At 44.8% G+C, this 27,549-nt stretch overlaps 1 protein-coding gene across 1 annotated transcript; it reads left to right on the top strand.

Moving 5' to 3' along the window:
- The first annotated feature begins 243 nt into the window (after window positions 1–243).
- On the top strand, window positions 244–22,743 carry Tnfsf10 (TNF superfamily member 10). The gene is made up of 5 exons (XM_021158659.3): window positions 244–681; window positions 7,367–7,504; window positions 10,481–10,523; window positions 17,975–18,079; window positions 19,138–22,743. Exons 1-5 carry the CDS (start codon window positions 538–540, stop codon window positions 19,581–19,583), a joined length of 876 nt encoding a protein of 291 aa, XP_021014318.1. The 5' UTR covers window positions 244–537; the 3' UTR covers window positions 19,584–22,743.
- Window positions 22,744–27,549: the final 4,806 nt, after the last annotated feature.

The raw sequence follows: 27,549 nt of genomic DNA, 5'->3' as shown, positions 1-27,549 counted from the left end.
CCCTTGAAACTTCCCCCCAAATAAAAACACACAAAACAAACTAAATAAAACAAAACAGAGCATAGAAAACATCCCATCATGGAAGCTGTGGTGTCCTAGTGTGTCCCACGGTTTATCCCTCTGTCCACACATCTTCACTTGTAAATGTCTATAGCAACGAGTCATTGTTGCCTTCAGCGGTCTCTGGCTCCTGTGATGCCTTCAGTTTTGGATCCTCACTGAGACTCCTCCCGGAGGAGGAGTTATCGCCCTTTGTCCGGGAGACCCTGCAGCTCCTTCAGGTGCTCCAGCAGTTCATAGATGGGTTAAATCTCAGAGCGCTGGATCTAGGCTTTCCAGCACCATCAGGGCGAGCTCTCCTAGCTGGAAGGTTTCTGTGCACCGCGAACTCAGTCACCTTCCTGACTTGCTCAGTTTCACTTTTGGTCTCAACAGTAAAAAGAAATTGTATGGGCACTCTGCCTTCTAACTGTGACCTTCTCAGTCACTGGTGCTGGGCTGCAAGTCTGCATTGGGAAGTCAGACCTGGACAGCAGTATGCCCTCCTCGGGGGCCCTGAAGGACCTTAGCCTCGGCCAGCACTTCAGGATGATGGTGATTTGCATAGTGCTCCTTCAGGTGCTCCTGCAGGCTGTGTCTGTGGCTGTGACTTACATGTACTTCACCAACAAGATGAAGCAGGTGAGTGGCCGTGTGCTCTCAGCAGCAGCCTGTCTTGGCTTTGCCTCTTAGCTTGCTCTTCTTTGAAAGCTTAGCTGTAGATTAAAATACGCCTTTCCCAAGTGCAGACTCTAACTGCTAATAAGGAGAGGGCAAGTTGGCAGACTTCCAAGCAGTTGTAGTAACAGAACAGGCTATGAAAACTACAAATGGATATACCGGCACCGCCGAGAAAGTTTGCTATCATTTCAAAAGTGTCTGTGCAGGGTGCAGTTAGTGGTGACACTTGGCACAAATGCTTTGTGTGAAGTACTCTAGAGTTCTGTGTGTGTGTGTGTGTGTGTGTGTGTGTGTGTGTGTGTGAAAGAGAGATAGAGAGAGAGAGGAAGAGAGAGGGAGACAAGGAGAGAGGGAGACAGGAAGAGAGGAAGAGGGAGAGAGGGAGGAAAAGAGGAAGAAGGAGGAAGAGAGGGGCAGAGAAGGAGAGAGAGGAAGAGAGAGAGAGACAGAGGGAGAGAGGAAGAGGGAGGACAGCACGTGGTGCTGTGGAGCCTAGAGATAGATGTCAGCTGTTTTTCTCCCTAACTTTCCATGTAGTTTTTCTGAACTCTCACCCAACCTAGAGCTCATTGTTTGCCTGTTACTGACTGAGCCTAGACCTCTAGACCTCTGCCCTGCAGTTGCCTGGACCTTGAGGTGAGGGAGTGGCATAGATTACCCCATTCCCAACAGACATCTATCTTGTCTGCACTTTGACCACTTGTAAGTCTGTAATAACCACTGTCCTCCAGCCAAAGAAGTGGGTGTGAAAAACTCTCAGACAAACAAGTCACACTTTGAAAAGCTGGTGGGGAGAAGAGCAAGTGTCTGAGCAAAAATCAAAGTGAAGCTCAAAGTGTTAGCATTTGTCTCTCCCGTGATCGGATAGTGATTAGCACTCTGATCCAAGTCACGGAACCAAATGTTGTGTTTTATACAACCACAGGGAAAAGAATGTTTGGTGGATCTGTAGTCAGGTGTGGGGGTAGGGGGTGCCTCTGCAGGCCCATGCTGAGGTATCTCTTCTCCTGAGGGCATGGGGAAGGGAGTTAAGAGGATAGGAGAGAGAGAGAGAGAGAGAGAGAGAGAGAGAGAGAGAGAGAGAGAGAGAGAGAGAGAGAGAACGCAGAGGAGTAGAGGTCAGCCATAAACATGTGGAGAGAGAAGGGGGAGGGTAGGTAATGGGAGAGAGGGGGAAGTGAAAAGAGGACAGATGGAGAGCAAGAAGGCAAGAGAGAGGGGAGGGGGAAGAGTCAGGCACACCTGGCTGTTGCCAGGTAACTGGGGGGGGAGTAGACAAAATGCTAACACAAAGTATCACATTTCTCAGTCCTGTAAGGCTGAGGGTGGGGATGGACATAAACCAGATGTTTGAAATGTGTTTGAGGGGAGATGTCAGTCAGGGAAGTGCTTCCTATGTACTGTGAGAACTCAAGTTTGACCCTAATTACCCAGCATGCACCTGTAATCTCAGTGCTTGGGGGGAGAAGACTGAAGAATCCCCGAGGCTTGCTGGCTGAGGGTATATCTAATCTTACTGGTGAACTCCAGGCCCTGTGAGAGACCCTGCATCTCTCTCTCTCTCTCTCTCTCTCACACACACACACCTTTATTTTATTTTATTTTATTTTTTAAAAAAGTATGCTTTGTTTTTAAATAACTCCGAGGAGTTCCTGTGTTGACAATAGTGTGAACACAATGGCCTGGCTTTCCTCCCACCCTTTCCTCTGATTAGACTTGACTTGGCTACTGGTCTATAATCAGAATTTAAGTCCTCATGAGAAAAAAGTTGGACTTTATGCCAGGAGGAACCTAGATACAAACGCAGGGAAGCCCCTGGGACTGGGAATGCCAAACTGACAAGAGCTAAAACCAACTCTGCTTCAGGTTGCTCGTGTCCAAGTTGGGTAGACATATGCTCTAGGGAGCAGAGGAGCGGCAGGGATGGTGAACACTCCACTCCCTTGTCTAGAACCTGATGGAGAAATGAATTATCCAAGCTTAGACAGGGCTTTGGAGTCAGGGTAGGGCCGGAGCCCAGGACTGTGGGTGCCAGGCACTGCTTGCCAGCCCCACCCCCTGAAGAATCTGCACTGTGCACATTGCCCAGTACACAGTGCAACATCCGACCTGCTGTCTTGTTTGGAACTGCATGGTAAGGGAAAGTTTCCAGAAAAATGAGCTGTGCAAAATTCACAGATAGCAATGGTCTCCGGGGGCCGTGCAGTTTGTATGTCCTATGGTGCAGGACTTTGATAATCCCAATCAGTTGGAAATTTTTCCAAGTGGATGAGGTAGACTTTCCTTTTATTTGAAAATAATTACGAAAATTATGGCTGATGGTGATTTATTTATTATAGGGCATGCTGATCACATGTGTGATGCCAATCTCTGCATATGTGTGGGGCCAGAGGATGACCTCTGATGTCATTTCTTGGATACCACCTACCTTTTTTTCTTTTTCTTTTGTTTTCTCTTGTTTCCTTTCTTCCCGGTGATTATTTGAGTCAGGGTCTCTCATTAACTTGGAACTCACCTAGTAGTCTCTCAGGGGCCAACCACAGACTCCATCTCTCCCCACTGGGACTCCAGGACTGCCTTGCTTCTCTCTCTCTCTCTCTCTCTCCCTTTCTTTCATTTTTTCCTTTCCTGTCTTTCTTTTTTCTTTTCTTTTCTTTTTCTTTCTTCCTTCCTTCCTTTCTTTCTTTTTTTTTTTTATTTTTTTGAGACAGGGTTTTTATATGTAGCCCTGGCTATCCTGGAACTTGCTTTGCAGAGCAGGCTGGCCTTGAACTCAGAGATCTGTCTACCTCTGCCTCATGAAGGCTGGGATTAGATTCGTGCATCCCCATTCATTGCCTGGCTTAGTCCTGACTTTCTTTATGTGGCTCGGGGGATGGAATTCAAGTCTACAAGTTTGTCTGGCAAGCATTTTCCTGACTGTGTTGTCTCTATATCCTAAATTTGTATATTTCTTTCTTTAAAATTACATTTATTTATTGTTTATGTGTGTTTGTGGGGGAAACATGTTGTGTCATATGGGTGGTATCAAAGGACAACCTGGAAGAGATAATTTTTTTTCCCTTCTACCATGTGGGTCCTGGGGATTGAACTCAGGTCATAAGGTTGGTTATAAATACGTTGGTCTTGAGTCATCTTGTTTGCCCCAAGTTTGTATATTCCCTGAGAAAAAGAGTATAACTATTGCTACTTTTCAGTTCTAAGTTTACGTAAGAGATTGGAGCACATCTGTGTTTATAGACTGTGGCAGCACACCCCAAGGTTTGCTAACTATACAGCATAAACAGAGTGAGTCTGTCTCTGTGCACAGGTGGCCGATCAACTGGCACAGGTGGCAAGGTGGCCTCACTCCCTCTAAGATTTCCCCAATCCTCTGTCGACTCTGGCAGCCTGATTGGATAATTAAGGTTTTCAAAATTCTGCTTGAAAATCCAGCAATTACAAATAAAGCTTAGAGGCTCTTCACACAGACACATTTCTTGAGGCAGAAAGGATGTGGTGAAGGAGAGAGGAGGCAGAGGTGTCGCCAGAATAGCCTCAATGCAAGGTCTGCAAGCAAGCTGTGGCCAGCGTGGTTCACACCTGTGGGTACTAAGTGTGGACGAGGAGTGGGCGCTGAAGCTTTCCCTCTGCATGGTCTTTGCCCAGAAATCATTATTTGTGCAGAACATATCTAGTAAGACCAACAGCAGAGAGTTGACAATTGTGAGCTCAAGACGGTAGAATAAAGTGAACCTTTCTTTTTTTCAGATATTATACATTTTCTAAACTTTCTGTGGTGAATATCATAAGAATGGTTTAAGCTGTAGAAGTCTGCAGTTCTAAAAGAATCCAGGAACTGAGCAAGCAAGGCAAGAACTCCACCACTGAGCGCTTAGATTTCAAAGACATGCCATGTCCACATTATCTTAAGAGAAAATAACCAGTCTTGCATAGTCTGATTCCCAACCATTTGCACAGAGGGCCAGCCAGGGGTGAGGTGCATGTGGGGCTATTGTTTTCAGTTTAGTATTTTTGGTTTGTTTTTGTTGTTATTGTTTGGTTTGGTTTTGGTTTTGTTTTCAGATTATTAGCTGGGACCAGGCTGGCCTCGAACTCAGTAATCCGCTTGCCTCTGCCTCCCCTTCCTGAGTGCTGGGATTAAAGGCGTGTGCCACCACGCCTGGCTGGGAATTTGCTTTTTACCTTTATGAAAATGTTTTCTGAGTTGTCCATGTCTTCTTAAGGCTTCTCTAAGCTTCTAGTTTATTTTCACTTCTACCATTGAGTACTATACCCTGCCCCCTACCCTCCACTGCTTCATTACCGTTTATGTAGTAACTCAAGCACGTTAACTGGTGTACCTTCTCAGAAGCCGACCCAACCCAGATACCCCTCCCACCTCCTGAAAACGTTTCTGGAAATTCCCAGAAGGTATCCTGGACATGAGCCAGCTTTTTAATTTGGGCTGGGCTGACTTAATTTTCCTCCTAGGGCACTTTGTCTTCCTCAGACTCCACCCCAGTTACAAGAGGACACTTAGACACCTTGGAATGACCACAGCAACAACAGCAGCTCCTTCCTGCCCTGGACCCTAACCTTCCAGGCTCTCAACCCTTTCTTGTTGAGATAACCCACTGCTAGGAAAGAAGGAGACAAAGTTTCCCCAGTGTTCATTAGTGTTCCAATGAGCCACCAAGGTCTTTGCTGCTGCTCCTTCGGTTTAAACAGTGAATGGTTGGCAATTCATTAAGTTGGGTTTATACTTTTGCTTGGAGGTACATTGCTGAGTGTAGAGCTGTGTGATTCTGGACAGAACCTTGCATGAATAATAGAATGATTTTTTTTTTTTTAAGAGATGGCTTGGTGCTGGAGTACAGCTCAGATCATAGAATGCTTGCCTAGCAAGCTCAAAGCTCTGCTTCAATCCATAGCACCACACAAAACCAAGAGAGCTGTTGGATGGGCTCCTCGAGCTTGGGAGGATGGAGACCCGAGGATCAGAAACTCATGGTCATGCTTGGTTATCAAGGAAGTGTGAAGCTAGTCTGGACCATGAGAGGACCTGACTCATAATCAATCAGTCAGTCAGTCAGTCAGTCAGTCACTCACTCAATCAATCAATCAATAGATTGTTTTTCTATAGGAATGGTGAGTTCTTAAATTTACCACCACCCCAAACTTTTCAGGACACTAAATTTAAATAATAGATAAAAGTATTATGTTTAGACCAGGCATGGAGGAGGATGCTTAAAATCCCATCACTCAGAAGGCAGAGGCAAAGGGATACCTGTGAGTTTGAGCCCGACTCCTTCAAAACTTACTCCAGTTAAAGGCAAATCAATAGATATTTTTAATTAACAGTGACAGGGATAGGACCAAGGGCTTCATGCATAATGGACATGCACTCTACCAGTGAGCCATGCCCCAACTCTACTCTTGTTTTCTTCTGTTTTGTTTTAACAAAGGGTCATATGGATTTGTACAGGCTGGCCTTGAACTTGCTCTGTAGCTTAGACAAGCCTTCAACTTGTGAGTCTCCTGCTTCAGTCCCCCAGCTAGCTGAGTTTTCAGGTACCATGTCAACAAGCATTGGGAAATAACAGGTTGTGCATCCACGCTGTGAGGAAACAAAGCCAAAGGGGAAAGAAAAAAAATCTAGCCCAGTGTGGTGGCGCACGCCTTTAATCCCAGCACTTGGGAGGCAGAGGCAGGCGGATTTCTGAGTTCGAGGCCAGCCTGGTCTACAAAGTGAGTTCCAGGACAGCCAGGACTATACAGAGAAACCCTGTCTCAAAAAACCAAAAAAAAAAAAAAAAAAAATCTAAGTGAGAGGGCGTCTTCATCCTCCTCCTTGCTCTCCCTCCTGATTTGGTAACAGCCTGTGGTAATGAGCATGTTCTGGCTGGCTCAGGGCAGGCATGTGTGAATGTGTGGGAATGGGGGTTATAATATTAATGCATGATCAGTGGTAAGGGTAAGGACTTTGGTGGCAATTATGAGGGTACTATAAATATTGGCTCCCTGTCCGGACAAAACACCTTCAGTGGCGCTTAAAGTCTCCTTAGATCAGTTCCTAGGCGTTGCTAACAACCAATGAGTCAGGATTCAGATTCCTAGTGATGCCTTGGGTCCATGCAGAGTAGAAACAATGCCATTAGCTACAGTGTACTCACTTACAGGAGCTGTGGTTAGGGGCAGAACACCTACGGTTCACCCAATGGTTGGTTGCTTTTTGTTAAGGATGTGGGCATTTAAATGGATTCCACTCCCTACTTCGTACATAGGCAGGTTTCCAGCTTTGGAGGGAGAGCCACGCTATCTTAGAAGCCACGCTATCTTTGAAGGTTACTTGAAAGCAACCTTTATCATTGCCACAAAGGTCTAATGAGGAACATGTGCATATGAGGGAAAATAAGAATGACATATGTCTTCGAGAGATGGGGCAGAGGAGAGCGTGGTGGTCCAAGACGCCTGGCCTATTCTTACACCGGCTACCATACCTAGCTGCTTAGTATCAATGGACAGTGGGTGGAATGCCTACTTTTATTTAAACCACAAACTGCCCACGGCGCTCATGATCCTCTCAACGCTCACCACTTTCTGTTCTTTTAGCTCCCAGGAAAAGCATGTGTTCCCCATACAGTTATGTCTTCTCTCCACCCAGCTGCAGGACAATTACTCCAAAATCGGACTAGCTTGCTTCTCAAAGACGGATGAGGATTTCTGGGACTCCACTGATGGAGAGATCCTGAACAGACCCTGCTTGCAGGTTAAGAGGCAACTGTATCAGCTCATTGAAGAGGTAGGTGCTCACAAGAGCAAGAACATGAGGTCAGAGGAGAAAAAAATGTGCAGACCTTTAAGCCTGGAAATCTGTATTTGACAAACGAAGAAACCAAGTCCCAGGGTGCTCCAGAGATTCGCCAGCAATGTGGTGTTCTGTCTGATATGAGACAGCAGATAAAGCCCTGGCTGACTGTACAGTGCCTCCTGTAGGTTAACCTATGCATTTACTCAGGGAATGCTGGCACAGGCAGGGCTTGCGCTCACTGGTTTCTTTATTCATTTCTTATCATTTAAAAGACAAAAGAGTCCCAAATGATGGCGATTCCTCTTCTTCCCCCATGGCTGATCTCTAAAATTAAATACACATTTAATTTTTGCATTCATGTAAAGAAGAAGACAGGGGTGAGGGAACAAGAGATACGTTGAGAAGCTGAAGGTGACGTCATCTCAATTCACTGTCGACAAACGATAATTTAGGCAAATGCGTCTGTCGGTGGAAGCTGCTTTGCTGGGTTGATCTCTGGCTAAAAACTCGTGTGGCTAACAGTTCATTTCGCTGATTTTACTTTGAGATTAAGTCAAGTCAGCCCCTTCTCTGCCTGCTTCCTTCTGCGATGATGGCATTTACAAATATTTGCCTTCTGCCTTTCTGAAAAGGTCAGATGAAGGCACTGATATTAAAATTACTTTGCAAACTAAGAGGCCCCATAGATGAGATCACCATCTAAGGATAGAGTGGGAAATCCCAGTGTGGGAGGACGGATGCTTTATGTCAGATGTATTTAGGAGTCTGTTGTTTGTTCCATGGGAACAGTATTGTCCTGATGATGGAGGCTCCAGTGGGTAACTTGAGCAGTATTCACAGTACGGTCCAGACAGCACCTGGAATGTGGCTTCTATGTCAAATGAACTAAGGTCTTTCAACTGTGTGAATGCTCCTTGGCTGGGTGCCATTACCAACAGTTGGTAGGGTGACTACACAGGAGGTTCAGGAAAAGGCCAGGCTTTGGACAGGTGTGAAGGAACCTGTCTTAGTCAGGGTTTCTATTCCTGCACAAACATCATGACCAAGAAGCAAGTTGGGGAGGAAAGGGTTTATTCAGCTTATACTTCCATACTGCTGTTCATCACCAAAGGAAGTCAGGACTGGAACTCAAGCAGGTCAGAAAGCAGGAGCTGATGCAGAGGCCATGGAGGGATGTTCTTTACTGGCTTGCTTCCCCTGGCTTGCTTAGCTTGCTCTCTTATAGAATCCAAGACTACCAGCCCAGAGATGGTTCCACCCACAAGGGGCCTCCCCGCCTTGATCACTAATTGAGAAAATGCCCCACAGCTGGATCTCTTGGAGGCATTTTCCCAACTCTAGCTCCTTTTTCTGTGATAACTCCAGCCTGTGTCAAGTTGACACAAAACTAGCCAGTACAGAACCTCAGATTCCTTCCAAAGCCTTTGGCTTAAGGGGTTCAGTGAATCATCAGACAGACAGACTTGAACTATGGAGCAGTCTGGAGGCTGGGGTGCTAGCAGGTACAAGGGCCAACCAAGAAGAAGATATAAGGGAATTAAGAATAATAGATTTTTTTCCTGTCAGTTTCCCTTACTTCCCTCTCATCCTCCCAGACCCATTCTGGACATTCAGGGTGGAGAGGAACTGGCAGGCAGAGGACATGGAGCAGGTGGATGTGAGCACAGGAGAGAAATTTCATACTCTGCTCAGGCACACTGAGCCCTTATTTCCTGTAAACATCTGCCCATTTTGAACATCTGCCTGTTGAATTCTGAAAGCAGCTGCCCAGGAAGGAATCATTGTTATGCTTTTTAAACACACATTTTCAGACAGATAAAGGCATCTCAGGTCAGATCAGCTAAGAAACATAAGCTTAATGAGCTGGGGAGGAAAGCCTTGACTTGTGGTCACCTGACCTGCTCCTAGTCACCCTTTCCCTGGCACTTTCTTTCTTCTTCCCTCAATCCCAACCTCCCTTTCCTTTCCTTCCTTCATCTCTCTCCCTTCCTTTCCTCTCTCCCCCTTCTTCTTTCTTTCCTTCCTGTCCTAAAATAAGAGAAAGAAATAAAAACAGAAAAAAAGAGGTGAATGCTCAAGCCCACCTTACTCCCCGTCCCTTCTCCAGAGCCTGTGGGGCCAACTCCAGTAAACGCTGGCTCAGCTAGGGGAGGGGTTGAAGCAAAGGAAAGACTGAAAGCTTCTACTTTATGGTGTGGGCACAGCTGCTGTGCTCCTGACATTTGAAGTGATATGATGATGATGGCACAGATCCTGAGAGTGACAAGGGATGGGTGGAGGGGGTTCAGAAGTCATAAGGACTCAAACTGGGTTCTGCTTCCCAAATAGAAATACCCAGTATTTTCTTTTGCACTGATTTTCTGCATTGGTTACTACAAAAGCTGGGGCAGGGGGTTGTAATATGTTTAGCAATATATGGAACTTTGGTACCATTTCTTTGGGCCATGAACTTAGCATCAAAACATGGTGACACCAAGTCAGACATTTATAGAGTGAGCATATCTGTGGGTATGGTTCAGATCTACATAATAGCTCCAGATGCTGGGCTCTGTCTCTCACACACATAGACACAGACACACAGACACACACGAACACCCACACGCACATGCACATGCACACACACAGACAGGCACACACTCATATATGCACATCCAACACAGAGGGAAGGGACATGGTTATCATCAGCTTCATAGAGCCCTGGAGACATGGCTGACCTAAGCAGTAGCTGTGCCCCTCCTTCCTAGCCACACCAAGTGTCAATCAGCGCTTTCAGATTGTCCTTTGATCACAGTATCTCAGGATTCATCCCAGATCCCCCACAAACTCCTATGCTTAGATTAAAGAAGTCCTTCTGTATTGATGCCACCGTAGACGTGTCATGTTCCACATCAGAAAGAAACTCTAGAAGCATGTATATTCTGTTACATTTTTAGGGACATTAACACTCTTATTCAATATTATTTGTAGGTGACTTTGAGAACTTTTCAGGACACCATTTCTACAGTTCCAGGTATTAATATTTTGTTATTTTTGCTTGCTACTGTCTATGTCACAGCTGAATAGCTCTGCAGTCTCTCCTTGCTCCCATCCATACATATGGTGAGGATCGCTACTCACTCACTGTCTTAAACTGTTCCTTGCCTCTCTGTCTTTGTGCCATGGGCTGGAAATCTTGGGATTAACTTCATGGCCTCCTCATGGTCAGAATTTTGTTCTTTCTTTATCTTTTTTTTTCCTCATGTGAACTTTCCTTCTACTTCAGTTTCTTTCCTAATTTGATTATTTTGCTATAAATACACCATCATAAGTACTATTTAGAACTCGGCAGGAAGTAAAATAGATAAAGTTCTCCAAAAACTACCCATCTTCTCTGCCTCTGACCACAAGGCTTTTCTTCACCACAAACCCCTCAGTGTGTCAGTTCTTCTCCAGCAAGCTATCTACCTACCCCTGATCTCATCTGTGCTTCCTACTGGAGCCACGTGCTCAGCATCCTGTTAGCGCTCAGCATCCTGTTAGCGCTCAGCATCTTGCTAATGCTCAGCAGCCTGTTAACGCTCAACAGCCTTTTCTTTACTTTGTTTTTCTCACTGTGACGACCCAGGCTTATTTAGCCCACCATTGGTTCTCCTTCTCTTGGCCCCACTCACTCCGTCCCAGCTCTCAGAAGTCTCTCCTTGGCACATTTGTAAGTAAGCTCCCCTGTATCTTGTTATTTCTATCACCTTTACTTACCTCATATTTTTTATATATAATTTTATCCATGTATTATTTTCTCACCCACCGCATTGAAATGACTGTGAATAGATAATTTGCCAAGTCTTAATGGCGTTCTTCACAGAACGGAGAAGACAATCTTGAATTCATATTGAAGCATGTAAGGCCCCACATACCCAAAGCAATCCTGAGCTTAAAGAGCGATGCTGGCGTACCACTGTCCCTGATTTCAGGTTATACTGCAGAATCACAACAACAAAAGCATTGTGGCACAGATGCAAACATGGACAGGCAGATCACTGAAGCAGGATAAAGGAAACGGCCATAACCCATAGAGCTACAAATACCTGATGTGGTGGGTTGAATATGCTTGGCCCAGGGCGTGGCATTATTAGAAAGTGTGACCTTGTTGGAGGAAGTGTGTCACTGTGGGTGTGGGCTTTAAGACCCTTGTCCTAGCTGCCTGGAAGCCAGTATTCTTCTAGCAGCCTTCAGATGAAGATGTAGAATTCTTAGCTCCTTCTGCACCATGCCTGCCTAGATGCTGCCACGTTTCTGCCTTGATGAAATGGTCTGAACCTCTAAACCTGTAAACCAGCCCCAATGAAATGTTGGCTTTATAGGAGTTGCCTTGGTCATGGTGTCTGTTCACAGCAGTAAAACTCTAAGACACCTGATTTTTGACAAAGAGGTCAGAAATACACTTTGGATAAAAGTCTCTTCAACAAACAATCCATGCATCCACACATAGAAGAGCGAAAGAAAATAAACAACTTAGAATGCATTGAAGATTCTAATATAAAACTCGAAACTACCAGAGAAAAGAAGATAAACATAGGGAAGGACTTTCTGAAAAGGACTCAGGTCACACAGATGCCACCAACTAAAAATGGGACTTCGTGAAATTAAAGCACTTCTGTTCAGCAAAGGACATCATTTATTGAAGGAATAGTCAGCCTACAAAATGGGAAGAAATCCTTGCTAGTTATACACAACCATATATATATGTATATATATATATATATATATATATACATAGCCATATATATACATATAGCTATATATAAGATAGAGGATTAATATCTAGAATGCATGAAAAAACTCAGAGCATTCAAGAACTCATATGACCCACTCAATAAATGAACAGACTGTTATCAAAAGTTACTGGAACCACAATTTCCAGTAACACAGGAAATACATGTTCACCCTGACTGGCCGTTAGAGAAATGTAAATTAAAACACTGACATTCCATCTCACTGCAGTCAAAATGGTCCTTACAGCAAGCACTGGTGAAAGTGGGAGCCCGTCTACACTGCTGGTGGAAATGCAGAAGAGTCCAGCCAATATGGAAATGAGCATGGTGTCCCACTGACAATGGGACTTCATGAAATTAAAGCACTTTACCAAAAGCAATCTACAGATTCAATGCAATCCCCATCAAAATTCCAACTCAATTCTTCAACGAATTAGAAAGGGCAATCTGCAAATTCATCTGGAACAACAAAAAACCTAGGATAGCAAAAACTCTTCTCAAGGATAAAAGAACCTCTGGTGGAATCGCCATGCCTGACCTAAAGCTGTACTACAGAGCAATTGTGATAAAAACTGCATGGTACTGGTATAACGACAGACAAGTAGACCAATGGAACAGAATTGAAGACCCTGAGATCAACCCACATACCTATGGTCACTTGATCTTTGACAAGGGAGCAAAAACCATCCAGTGGAAAAAAGACAGCATTTTCAACAAATGGTGCTGGCACAACTGGCAGTTATCATGTAGAGGAATGCGAATTGATCCATTCCTATCTCCTTGTACCAAGGTCAAATCTAAGTGGATTAAGGAACTCCACATAAAACCAGAGACACTGAAACTTATAGAGGAGAAAGTAGGGAAAAGCCTCGAAGATATGGGTACAGGGGAAAAATTCCTGAATAGAACAGCAAAGGCTTGTGCTGTAAGATCGAGAATCGATAAATGGGACCTCATAAAGTTGCAAAGCTTCTGCAAGGCAAAAGACACTGTCAATAAGACAAAAAGACCACCAACAGATTGGGAAAGGATCTTTACCTATCCTAAAACAGATAGGGGACTAATATCCAATATATATAAGGAACTCAAGAAAGTGGACTCCAGAAAATCAAATAACCCCGTTAAAAAATTGGGCTCAGAACTGAACAAAGAATTCTCACCTGAGGAATACCGAATGGCAGAGAAGCACCTGAAAAAATGTTCAACATCCTTAATCATCAGGGAAATGCAACTCAAAACAACCCTGAGATTCCACCTCACACCAGTCAGAATGGCTAAGATCAAAAATTCAGGTGACAGCAGATGCTGGCGAGGATGTGGAGAAAGAGGAACACTCCTTCATTGTTGGTGGGATTGCAAGCTTGTACAACCACTCTGGAAATCAGTTTGGCGGTTCCTCAGAAAATTGGACATAGTACTACCAGAGGATCCAGCAATACCTCTCCTGGGCATATATCCAGAAGATGTTCCAACCGGTAAGAAGGACACATGCTCCACTATGTTCATAGCAGCCTTATTTATAATAGCCAGAAGCTGGAATGAACCCAGATGCCCCTCAACAGAGGAATGGATACAGAAAATGTGGTACATTTACACAATGGAGTACTACTCAGCTATTAAAAGGAATGAATTTATGAAATTCCTAGGCAAATGGATGGATCTGGAGGGCATCATCCTGAGTGAGGTAACCTATTCACAAAGGAACTCACACAATATGTACTCACTGATAAGTGGATATTAGCCCCAAAACTCAGGATACCCAAGATATAAGATACAATTTGTTAAACGCATGAAACTCAAGAAGAACGAAGACCAAAGTGTGGACACTGTGCCCCTTCTTGGAATTGGGAACAAAACACCCATGGAAAGAGTTACAGAGATAAAGTTTGGAGCTGTGAAGAAAGGATGGACCGTTTAGAGACTGCCATATCCAGGGATCCATCCCATAATCAGCTTCCCAACACTGACACCATTGCATACACTAGCAAGATTTTGCTGAAAGGACCCAGATATAGCTGTTTCTTGTGAGACAATGCCGGGGCCTAGCAAACACAGAAGTGGATGCTCACAGTCAGCTATTGGATGGATCACAGGGCCCCCAATGGAGGAGCTAGAGAAAGTACCCAAGGAACTAAAGGGAACTGCAACCCCATAGGTGGATCATTATTATGAACTAACCAGTATCCCCGGAGCTCGTGTTTCTAGCTGCATATGTATCAGAAGATGGCCTGGTTGGCCATCACTGGAAAGAGAGGCCCATTGGACTTGCCAACTTTATATGCCCCAGTACAGGGGAATGCCAGGGCCAAGGGGTTGGGGTGGGTGGGTGGGGGACTGGGGGGGGGAGTGTATTGGGGACTTTTTGGATAGCATTGGAAATGTAATTGAGGAAAATACATAATAAAAAAAATTTAAGAATAATAAAAAAAAAAGACAGAAAAAAAAAAAAGAAATTAAAGCACTGATGCTTCATGGTGGCCCTGAAAACACCAAAAGAGAATCTTCCACATGACCCAGTGTGCATAAAGATGACTAAATCAAGATACCACAGAGACACTTGCATGTTGATGCTTAGTGTGGCTCTAAAATAGGAAAACACGGCAACAATTTATGTGCCCTGTGAGAGGAAGGGAAGACAAACTGTGCTGTACACATAGTAGGACTTTCTCAACTGTAAAGAATGAAACTACATCGTGTGTGTGAAAGTGGATGCAAGAAGAGATATTCAGTGAACCAAACTCCTTTCAGAAAGACAGCTCTTGCATGCTTTCTCTTAGGCATAGATCCCAGAGCTTATATAAATGTACGCAATTATGTCCACATGTATATATGACATGAAAATAGAAATGAGACTACGGATCACAGGAACTAACAGGAGGTGGGAGTAGGAAGGAGGCAGGGGGATAGGGAATCTGCTCAATGTGTAATGTGTATTTGTATGACAGTGTTCTTATGGAAGACAGAACTGTTGTACCATGAAAAATGTATGTATAATAAGAAGATTAAAGGTTCAGATTTTTGCTCTCAAATCCAGGCTTTTTTTTATAGCCTTGAAATGATCTCAAATGCAAACTAGATCTTTCTATTTAAAAACCAAAGGGTTAAAGGGTAGGTGCAGACACATCATGACGCATGTAACCATGATGGTCCATGGTGAACTGACACATAGACCTTGACAGTTGCTCGTTCTGAGATTAATTGTAATTGACTCTGTAGCTCCACCTCACACTTAGTCTTTAATGTTCTCCCAACACGCAGCCGCTCTTATGAACTCACAGCTAATGTGGCTGCTTCACGAGCTGTGCTGGTGTTGGAGTGATGGGGAGTTTACTGTGGCTCTTGTCTGAGCATCACACACGTTTGGGAAATGTTCTCTAGCTTCAAGAACTCTGAAAGCTGTAAGAAAGAGGTGCCAACTTACTGACAGAGGTCATTCTATCAGAGTAACAGCAGAAACCCTAAAGGCCAGGAGGTCAGGGCTGATGCTTTTCAAGCCCCAGATTAAATTAAGTAACTGCAGATCAAGACCACTACACAAGGGCCAACAGGGTGGTTCAGCCGGTAAAGGAGCTGACAATCTGAGCTGAATCATAGATTGTAAATGATGAACCATTTCAAAAAGTTGGCCTCCCCAAGCATGCTGCAGAATGAACACACACACACACACACACACACACACACACACACACACACACACACACACACACACACGGTCATGTGGAAGATTAGTGTTTAGTGGTTTCAGGGCCTCCATGCTCATTTCCATGTTGGCTGGACTCTTCAGCATTTGCACGCACAGTGTAGATGGGCCCCCACTTCCCCTGTGCTTGCTGTTAAGTGCCATTTTGACTGGGGTAATACGATACACACATGCACATCTGTACTATTAGAGCTGTGAGGGAGGAGAGATCAGCAGCCACCAGCAAGGCTTCAGGCTCCAAAGGGGAGAGTTACACAGAGCGAGACACCTGACACCCTCCTCTGACCTCTGCACATCAGCACAGGATGCATGCATCTGCCACATATACCCACACGGCCCCTCCATTCATCCACCCCACACCTACCATGCTCTTTTCAGAACCATGTACAGTCTATCTGGTTTCTTAGATGCTCAGGAGAAATTTTTGCTTTGAGAAGAAAATGTGGCTTCCTAAAATAACAAGAACAACATTAATAGCGATTTATAACTAATACCAGATAAACAGAAAATGGCTTCTCCTTTCTCATTCGCTGTCTCCCTATGAAAATTTACTGCCTGCTTTTGCCTCTGGAGCTCCCAACCTAGAGGATGGCCACTGTAATTTGCCTAGCAGCCCTCTGCCCATCAGACTAGACCTTGACATAAGTTGGCCTGAGGCATGACACATTTCTTTACACCTTCTAGTGTCTTGGGGAGGCAGCCTAAGTCTTGTGTAGTTTGTTTCCTTCAAGTTGGATCTGCACTTCCTTCTTTTCTTCTGTCCTGGGTCTTGACTTTAGCTCTCTGGAAACATCTCTCTTCCATCACGACAGACCCTCTGTGCCTTGTTTATCTGCACACCTCTGTTTCTTGATTATTTTCAAGCATTCTTCTTGTCACTGGATGGGTGCCTGGGATAGATGCAGTGATCACTTTAACTTACAGGGATAAGTAACCGAAAAGTTCTTAACAGTATCTCCTCAGCAGACCCTCCTCTGACCTCAGCTCTCTATTAACTAGGACTCTGTCCTTCCTCTATTAACTAGGACTCTGTCCTTCCTCTATTAACTAGGACTCTGTCCTTCCTCTATTAACTAGGACTCTGTCCTTCCTCTATTAACTAGGACTCTGTCCTTCCTCTATTAACTAGGACTCTGTCCTTCCTCTATTAACTAGGACTCTGTCCTTCCTCTGCTTAGGGGTTCCCCCTTGTCTCTCCTTCTCATAAATAATTATTTTATTTTCCAATTGGTATTTCTCATAAAATATAGTAAATTCCTCAAGAACTCAGTTGAATCAATGGTTAATCTATATAGCTCTGCATAGTGTGGTATAATTTCTTGTCATTGCCAACATTTGTTTGTTGATAGAATGTAATTTATCTTAACCAAACACAGGCAGGAATGGGGATTTGAAGCTATATTTTATTTTTGGTTGTGAGCCTAGCCTTTAACGACTGAGCCATCTCTCCAGCCCTGAAGCTATATTTTAAAAGACATTGTTGTATAAGTTTTATATTATGCATGTGCACACGTGTATGCACAGGTGTGTGCCTGTATGCACACTGTGGAGATCAAAAGAGGTTGTCATGTGTCTTCCTTTAAGAGTTTCTGTCTATTCCCTTTAGATATGGTCTCTCACAGACCGGAGTTAGGATGGCAGCCAGACAACCCCCGCTCTCCTCTTGTCTCCATTCAAATCTTCCCTATGACTTTCTCCTGGGGATACAGCATGTAGCCATGCCTGAGTTTTTAGGTGGGTGCTGAGAATCTAAACTCAGATCCTCTTGTTGGCCCTGGAACTGGAGTTACAGACCAGGGTGAGCAGCCATGTGGGTGGAGGGCTCAAACCCAGGTCTCGCTGAAGAACAGCCACCTCTCCAGCCCCACTATTTGGGCTGTTTTATGAAACCATAGGATGAGTTTGGCCCTGAGCTCAGGATGCCTGGTCAGACACAACTGTGTGAGCTGGGCAGTGTATTTGAGAAGTGTTTTGACAAGTGCTGATGTTTTTCTGCCTTGTGTCTTTTAGAAAAGCAGCTAAGTACTCCTCCCTTGCCCAGAGGTGGAAGACCTCAGAAAGTGGCAGCTCACATTACTGGGATCACTCGGAGAAGCAACTCCGCTTCAATTCCAAGTAAGATCATGAGGGCTGGGGTGGGGGCTGGCAGCAGGGTGGGGTGAGGATGGCACCTAGCATCGGTGAGACTCTGGAATTGTTGAAAGTAGTTTAACTTCTATCTGAAGTATCTCTGTGACTCTAAGTGCTCAATAGGGATCCAGTCTCAGACGACTGTTTTGTGAAACAAGAAGACACACAGGGAACCCGCTAACTCTGCCATAGCTGGCCTCAGGAAAAGTGTGCACTAGAGAGCACTGTGTCTCACTGGGCCACCTTTGTTGTTGTTGCTGCTGCTGCTGCCATCTTCTCCTCCCATCCTCCTTCCCCACTATCCCCTCCCTCTACTCTTTTATTGAAACAGTGGTTCATGGCAGGCTTCAGAACTCCAAACTCTTCTGTCTCAAGCTCCCAAGGGCTGGGATACCAGACACCACCACACTCAGACTTTTTAAATCTTTAAAGTAATATTCTCTCTCTCTATCCCTTCTTCCCTCCTCCTCTCCCTTCCTCTCTTTCTTTCTCTCCTCCTCCCCTCCCTCCCTCTCTCCCACCTCTTCCTCCCTCTCTTTCTTCTCCCTCCCTCCTTCCTCTCCTCCCTCTCTTTCCCTCTCCCTCTCCCCATCCCTCCCCCTATGTCCCTTCTCCTCCTCCCCTTGTAGCAACTCTTCCATCTTAAAATCCACAGCCTTTGATCCCGCCACAGCCTAATCCACAGCCTTTCTTTCTCTTCACCATAAGGCACTAGGATCTCCCATCACAGGGACACTTTTGAACCACAGGGAACCACGAACCTGTGTGTGTGTGTGTGTGTGTGTGTGTGTGTGTGTGTGTGTGTGTGTGTGATAGCTGGCAGGAGGGACAGACAATAAACAAGTCAAAATGATCCAGAAACCTCCCAGTTTTCATGTGACTAGCCTTTGTGGTCCATGTCAGATGAAAAGTGTAAGAAGTTGGATTTTGGATCCACATTGTATGCAAGCCCAATGAAAAGACTGACTGTGCGGAGCAGCTGAGGTATCTCCTCATTCAATGTAAACGTCCTCCCAATAACTGTTTCTTTTGTTTCCACATAGTCTCCAAGGATGGAAAGACCTTAGGCCAGAAGATTGAATCCTGGGAGTCCTCGCGGAAAGGGCATTCATTTCTCAACCACATGCTCTTTAGGAACGGAGAACTGGTCATCGAGCAAGAGGGCCTATATTACATCTATTCCCAAACATACTTCCGATTTCAGGAGGCTGAAGAGGCTTCCAAGATGGTCTCAAAGGACAAGGTGAGAACCAAACAGCTGGTGCAGTACATCTACAAGTACACCAGCTATCCGGATCCCATAGTGCTGATGAAGAGCGCCAGAAACAGCTGTTGGTCCAGAGATGCCGAGTACGGACTGTACTCCATCTATCAGGGAGGACTGTTCGAGCTAAAAAAAAATGACAGGATTTTTGTTTCTGTGACCAATGAACATTTGATGGACCTGGATCAAGAAGCCAGCTTCTTTGGAGCCTTTTTAGTTAACTAAATGACCAGTAAAGATCAAACGCACCCTTAAAGTACCCAGTGATCTTCTAGGTTGAAGGCATGCCCGGAAAGCATCTGAACTGGTTTGGGTATGGCCTGGCTGTAGAAACCTCAAGACAGATGTGACAGAAAGGCAGCTGGAACTCAGCAGCGACAGGCCAACAGTCCAGCCACAGACACTTTCGGTGTTTCATCGAGAGACTTGCTTTCTTCCTGTGTTAGACCTAGTGGGGAAACCCCCACTCAATTCCCGATTCGGTGTGCACCCAAAAACACATGAAGGACCATCTTGATGTAATTACATGAGGTCGTTTAATGATGGAGCTCCAGACCGACATGCATCCCACATAGGAGATAACGGATGTTGGCCATGAGGCTCGGAAGCTAGGGGGTTTTATGGGGTAAGGGGCTTAGGGGTGTGGAATTCAGCAGAGCGACACACTATTGGCTTATTCAAACATCAGCAGAAAAATTACATGTACGTGGAGGGTGTCAGAGTTCTGTGAGTTGTTGGCTCAGTTTAGATAGCCCTGTTATGTCTTCACATTCCCCTTTGTCTTATGGTCAAGATGTTCCCAGGAATGTTTTAACTACAGGGCATACCCAGGTTTGTTTTTCTTTTTTCTCAGCCCTAGGCAGCCTCTAGGCTCACAAACAACCAGCAATTTCTGAGTACTTTATATGACTTACAGGTCTTGAAATTTCATCTTTCTTTCACCCGCAAAATGAGATCTCTGTAGCCTTTCAATGATCTACCTGGTATCAGTTTGCAGAGATCTAGAAGACGTCCAGTTTCTAAATATTTATCCAACAATTGACAATTTTCACCTTTGTTATCTGGTCCAGGGGTGTAAAGCCCAGTGCTCACAGGCTGTGTGCAGACCAGGATAGCTATGAATGCAGGTCAGCATAAAAATCACAGAATATCTCACCTACAAAATTAGAGTGGGTGTGTGCCTGTGTGTCTGTGTGTGTGTGTGCATGTATGTGTGTGTGACTGTTCTTTATGGTAACTGGTTATGTTTTTCTCAAGTGTGAACTCTATACATGATAACATAATGTCCCATCATCAGTGGAACCTTGCCCAAAGAATGTATGGAGTCTCCAGGCAATGAATGAGGGCAGCCCAAGAAAGAGGCCCGCAGAGCCATCCCACAGGGCTGCCCCACTCTGCTGGAGCTCAGATCCTGCCACTGCCTCAGGCCCTGGGTACCAGGTGTAGAGTTGGAGGAGGTCTTGCCTGTGGGTCTAGGTCTTTGGTGCCTGCCTCCTTGATATGGACCCAGTCCTCCTTTGCTCGTTTGCTAGATTTATCATGTATCCCAGGCCGGCCTCAAGTCCAATATGTAGTCAAGAGTGATTTCTAACTGTGCAACCTCCTGCCTCCTAGATCTGCTGAGATTATAGGCGTGTGCGTCCCCACCCCCCGCCTGGTTTGTGTAGAGCCAGGCTTCTTGTACATGTGACAACCATGCCACCCTGAGCTCTGTCCCAGCTCCATTTCTTCCTTTCTGAATGCTAGCATTTACTTTGTGTCCCTATATTCTAGAAGGTGCAACCGTGAAGAATTTGCTCTGACTTTCAGGATAAAGTTTGAACTAGGTCCAACATGCTTGCTTTGTCCAGAAGGCGACTGTCACCCAGTCCTCTGGCTCTTCCATCTGTCTGTCCACTCCACCTGCCAAGATGTTGAACACTTGTTCTTTTTAAGATGTCGGGACCTGGAGTTTCATTAGAGTAACACAAAACTGACTAAAATCAAACAACAACTCCAAAGGAGCCCATATGTGTTTTAATGAAACACTTTTTTTAAAGCCTATTGGGGGCCTGAAGAGATTGCTCAGAGGAAAACAGCACGTCCAGAGGACCCAGGTTCAATTCTCATCCCTGATGTGAAGTTAACAGCTGTAACTTCAGTTCCAAGGGATCTGACTCTCTGCCCTTTGCTTGCAATACATGCACGTGTTACACAGGCATACATTCTGATAAAATACATCCATACACAAAAGTATTTTTTTTAAAAAAAGCTTATTTGAATGTAAGAGTATGGCTAGCTGTCACTTCTGATACCCCTTCTTATTTTTTTATGACTCAAGCCCTTATAAACTAGCAAATAGAAGTCACAGCTACCACTTGAATATAAGCACTTGAATACCTTCTCTCACTAGAATACAACATAGCGTAATAGTAAAAATCTTGCCTTAGTAAAGTACTTGCATGTCATGTCTACATGAACCAAATAAATGTATTAATTAATAATAGACATAATGATCACACGGGAAAGGCTGTGAGAAATAATGGAGAACATTTGAAGGCTCAAGATGGAAGGGAAAGGCACTTGTCCAAAATCTTGACAACCTGAATTTGACCTTTGAGACTTCCTTAGTAGAAGGAGAGACCCCACTCTTACAAGAAGTCCTCTGACCTCCACATGCATGGGCGCGCGCGCGTGCACACACGCACACACACACACACACACACACACACACACACACACGGCAGGGCTGAAAACTAAACCCAGGGTCTTACTCCCAGTAGGCATGAGCCCCCACACTGAGCGGCACCACAGCCCTAAGGTTTTAAATGGCAGAAACAACTGAGCGCTTTTCTAATTCCTGGTCCCCAAGTCATCACTGATGGCAAAATTCACAGCACTTCGTCTTGTCTGCCAAGCTGGCAAGCGAAATGGTGTCTGATTTCTAATTTTTGTGTTTAACGTATACATTCTTTGTCTGCTGTTCATTCTATAGTGGAATCTCCTGTGGAGGATTTTATAACGCCCAGGCCTGGATTCAACCACGATCCAACAGGATCGGAATCATGGGGTGGTGCTCAGAGATCTTTTGTGTGTGCATTTTAGTTTTTTCAAGTAATTAGCAGGCAGCCTGCAGGACACTTCTTGCCAAAATGTCAAATGCTGTGACTTATAAATTAAATATTTAAGAATGCAACATACCCAGAGAAATCATTAGATGTTCAAAGATTTAATTCATGTGCAACATTAAATGCCATGACTTGTTTAAACAAGCACACCTAAATATCCTTTCTTCTGCTAGAATCTGAAGCCTGTGATGCAGGAAGCAAGAATGGAGAGAATATTCTAGAATGAGAGGCGATTTCTGGGCGATTGTGAGCCCTTTAATAAAAGGCATGAATACTTATCTGTTTGAAAGGGAAATCAATTTGGGGTGGGGGTCGGGGTGGGGACGGGGGTTGTCCTTTCTTTGTTGAGTTCCAGCCCAACAAGCCACCTGACTTGAAGACTAAGAAGAGCCTGTCACCTGGGCAAGCACGGGGACGATGATCCCAGGGCAGAGGCCAGCTCTGCTGTTTTGGAGAAGTGTCTAGAAGGGGCCACTTTAATGTCACATACCATTAGTGCCACCAGGTGGCGAGGTTCCCTTAATTTCTTCAGTATCAAGTCTTTTAAAGGTGTATGAGTATAAACATCTTCAAATTCTCAGGTTTAACAACAAAATCAAAAATGAAAAAAGGTCACTTACCTTTAGACCATAGGCAACTGGAGCTAAAGACAAGAGATATGCTCGTGTACCCTGATGGAGCACCAGGCTTTAACTGAATCTGCGAGGACCAGGGTGGGGCTTCACATGGTAAAATCCCAGACTGGCAAGGTTTCGTTTATTTGGTTGGTTGGCTTTGGTTTTTCAAGACGGTGTAGTTTTGACTATCCTGGAACTTGAGACCTTGAATTCAGAGATTCGCCTAGCCTCTGGCTCCAGCACGCCAGAACTAAAGGCAGGTGCCATCATGCTTGTTCTAACTGCTTTTGTGTTGGGTTCTGGTCATGCTGGTCTTACTTCCTAAAAGCCCTTAGAAAGCCATACTGAAGATGATCTAATTATAATATAGACACGGAGGGGGGAATGGGGTTTCGAGACTTCCCATTCTGTGTCAAATCAGCCCACAAAACACCAAGATCATGAAATATAACCTCTAGATTTTGCATACTAATACTTTAAAGAGAGTTTCACCACAGGCTCCCCGTGAGAGTAAGTTTGAGTTCTGTATTAAGAATCTGAGGTGTGTTCTTTTGTCTGCTTGGGTTGTTTGTTGCTGTTGTTACTGCTTTGTTTTGTTTTTTGTTTTTAAGTGAAACAGAATTTAAGACTTTTGTAAGACGTTTGTAAATTCTCTTGGTCCCAAGGGAGGGCTCTGTGATGTCTGGACTGTTTGGACTTTGCCCTGTCTCCTGTTATTATAGACTGTGGCCTTCGCCACTCCATCACTGCCTACTGTTTTTCTTGGAGACAGGGTCTCTCCCATTACGGGCAGCCAGCAGTGCCCTGAGAGTCTCTCGACATGTGGCCACAAAGGCTTTTTACAAGGATGCTGGGGATTTGAACCCGGGTTCTCATGCTTGAGCCACTACTGCTCTTACCCTTGAACTGTCTCCCCAGCCCAATCGCAATTATTCCAAATGTATTGATACCATTTTGTGGACTGGGAAATGTTAAACTTTGTAAACTCTGAAACGCACAAAGTGTTGCTTTGAATTTCACCTTAATAAAAATAAAATCAAGTATATTCAGTGCACTTTCCTCTCCCCGCCCCCCTTCCAGCCCTGCAAGGTACAGTCATCTTTTGTCTACCACGACCGATAGTTCTGCTTTCCATTGTTTTATATTTTCCTCTTACTTTGTGTGTGTGTCTGTGTGTGTGTGTCTGTCTGTCTGTGTGTGTGTGTGTCTGTGTGTGTGTCTGTGTGTGTGTGTCTGTGTGTGTGTGTCTGTGTGTGTGTGTCTGTGTTTGTGTGTGTCTGTGTGTGTGTGTGTCTGTGTGTGTGTGTGTCTGTGTGTGTGTGTGTCTGTGTGTGTGTCTGTGTGTGTGTGTCTGTGTGTGTCTTTGTGTGTGTGTCTGTGTGTGTGTGTGTCTGTGTGTGTCTTTGTGTGTGTGTCTGTGTGTGTGTCTGTGTGTGTGTGTGTCTGTGTGTGTGTCTGTGTGTGTGTGTCTGTGTGTGTGTGTCTGTGTGTGTGTGTGTCTGTGTGTGTGTGTCTGTGTGTGTGTCTGTGTGTGTGTGTGTGTGTGTGTGGTGTGAACTGCTCTTTACCCCCGTGGGTTCCATGTATTCCTCTGAATTATATAGTGCTGCACACACTTCGTCGACCATCTGAGAGTCTCAGCACTCTGTAACCCATTTCCACTTATTGTAAAAACCGTAACACGGGAGCTCATTTGTATCTCTTTGCTCCCTGTTCAGCTCTCACTGTGTACTCTCTCCCCAGCCTCCTAGCTTCTGTAGGGTAATCTGAATGCTTTAAAGGAAATGTCTTAGTCTAATTTTCAGTTGCTATAATAATACACCCTGATGAAAGCAGCTTAAAGGAGAGAGAGTTTCGTCTGTAGTCCAGGTTACAGCCCACCATTGCTGGGAAGTCGCAGAGGCAGGAGCTTTTGAGAACTGGACATAGCCACACTGAAGAACAGAAAACAGTGGACTAAGGCATACTCCATAGTTCTCACACATTTTCTTTATTTTTATATAGTTCAGGGTCCACATTAACTAGCACAATTAAGATAATCCTTCCCAGACAGTCTCACATTCTTGGAGGCACAGCTTCCAGGTGACTCTAGACCATTTCCAGTCGACAGTTAAAACCATCACAGGTAACTTTAAACTTTAAGGTTTTGTTTTTAAACTTTTTATTGATTCCCTGTGACTTTCCCATCATGCACCCCAATCCCACTCATCTCTCATCCCCTGCCCACCAAAAGAGAATAAAAAACCAACAAAACATAGAAAACATCTTGTTACGGAAGCTGTAGTGTGTCACAGTGGTTCCACAGCACACCCTTTGGTCCACACATGTTTACTCACAAACGTTCGTTGCAATGAGTCACTGGTCTGGCTTCTGCTATGCTATCATACTGGATCCTCACAGGGACTCCTCTTTCTTATCCTGTGTCATGGAGATCCTGCAGCTTTGGATCTGCAGGACAAATCCTTTCCTGTGTCCGGCAGTTCATAGATGGGGTAGATGTTGGGGTGGGCCAACTCAGAGTCCTGGAGCTGGGCCTGGGCGGGAGCTGAGCTGGCCAGCTCACCAGCCCTTCTGCATTCACACTGCCAGGTTGAGCTCTCCAGCACTGTCCTGGCTAGTTCCCCCAATGCTGCAGCTGGCAAAGGGCAGGGTCAGCTCTCCCACTCTCAGACCCTAGGTACTGGCTCACCCTTGCTTTCCCATCAGGGCCAACACTTCTGTGTCGCCCCGGTAAGGTGCAGGGCCCGCTTTCCAAAAACCTGCAACCAGTTAGGGACAAGACCAGCTCCCTGACTGTCTCAGGGCAAGGACAGAGGGGAGGAGAAGGTTTGTTCTTAATATCTGATAAATTTTTCTTATAAGGCTAATAATTAATCTTTTCATCTAAGTTTAAATGTTATTAATCTTTGGATCTCTGACTCTTATCTACCTACCCTATACAAATGAAGAACTGCAAATTCCTTGTATTTCATTGAGGTATCTTCATATTGCTGTTGAAACCATCAGTTTTACTGCTATTGTTGTTGTGATTGGAAGTATTGAGAACTTAGACTTTGCCAGAGCAATGGATTCCTACATTGTCCGGATCGTACATCATCACACATAGTACATAGCACTGCAGACTTTGTTCACTAAACTCAGAGAGAAAGAAGCAACCCAGGGAGAGATTGTTTTCAACCCACCTCTCATTGGTGACATGGGTGCTCTCTCGAAACTGCTCCCTCACCCCAGACCTGAGCAACCTCTAACAGGAGGAGAGCACCTCTGACCCTATTGATCTCTGAATGTGGTTGACATCAGCGGTCTCTTTTCTACCCCCGAGGCATGGCAGTACTGGGATGGCACCAGCTTAGAGGGCGAGCCTGGGATCTCTGTTAGTTGCTACCTCGCTTGAAATGATGAATCTATTTTATGTTCTTCCCAAGCTTATTGGGAGACTCAAGAGAGACTACGTGTGCAAGTTCTTAAAATCCACATTGCATAAGTGTCTGCGAGGCATTGTGGAGAGCAGAAAAATGCTAACTATTTCATTATAGCAATTTTGAACCCTTTTCAGCTGGCAGACTTTAAGGTGAGAGTCCTATTCATGACTGAAGCATCAGAGCTTCTTCACTTCCTTCCCTACTTAAAGTTGTCATTTGATTTTTTTTTTTTTAACAAATGGACTAAAGGACATAGAACATAAAGACCCGGGGACCAGAGAAGTTCGATGTGAGTGCCATTTCTCTCTTTTATGTTCCATGGACAACAAACTCCTAGGAGAAAATCGCTACACAGATTACTTGTACTTGAACATGAGCACAGACTTCATTAGGAAGATGATAACTAGGACCTTCCTCTCCTCATTATCTTTTCTAGAACAGGTTGTCTTTAAAACCAGCAAGAGGCTTCCAAAGAGCAGAACATTCACGCTCCCTTAGTGACTTCTGTTGCTAGGGCAGCACCCCTGACAACAGCAAGGTTGAAAGGAAGAGCTGATCCCTCTCCAAGTCTGAGGCTAGGGTCTGCCACGGGGAGGAAGCCATGGAGGATCCTGATGGACCAGATGTCACACGGGGGACAGAGGGCATCGAGTCATGTTTCCAGAGGCAGGAGCTGGGAGTGACAACTGCTCCTACCCGGCTCCCTTCCTCCATTTTCCTCAGCCTGGGACCCCAGCCAGCCTATGACATGGCGCCACCCTGAGCAGGGCAAATCATATGACCTCAGTTAATTTAATCTAGAAAAATCTCAGCTGTCCTCAGAGATGTGCTCCCATAGCGATTCTAAATTCTGTAAAATTATCTTGATAGACCATCACAGCAATAACAAAAAATTCTCTCTAGCTTTCAAAATATAGGATTATTTATATGTCCCTCATGTGTTCTCTCATTAAAGAACTAAACCAAATAGGTATAAAAACATACCATATTCTCTTATCTTCCATAAATTTTACTAAATAAAATATAGACAGTATTTGTTGGAAAA

This window comes from Mus caroli, unplaced genomic scaffold, assembly GCF_978045245.1.
Source record: "Mus caroli unplaced genomic scaffold, Mus_caroli_1 scaffold_3, whole genome shotgun sequence".
Classification (NCBI taxonomy): Eukaryota; Metazoa; Chordata; class Mammalia; order Rodentia; family Muridae; genus Mus; species Mus caroli.
This window is presented reverse-complemented; position numbering and strand designations above follow the sequence as displayed.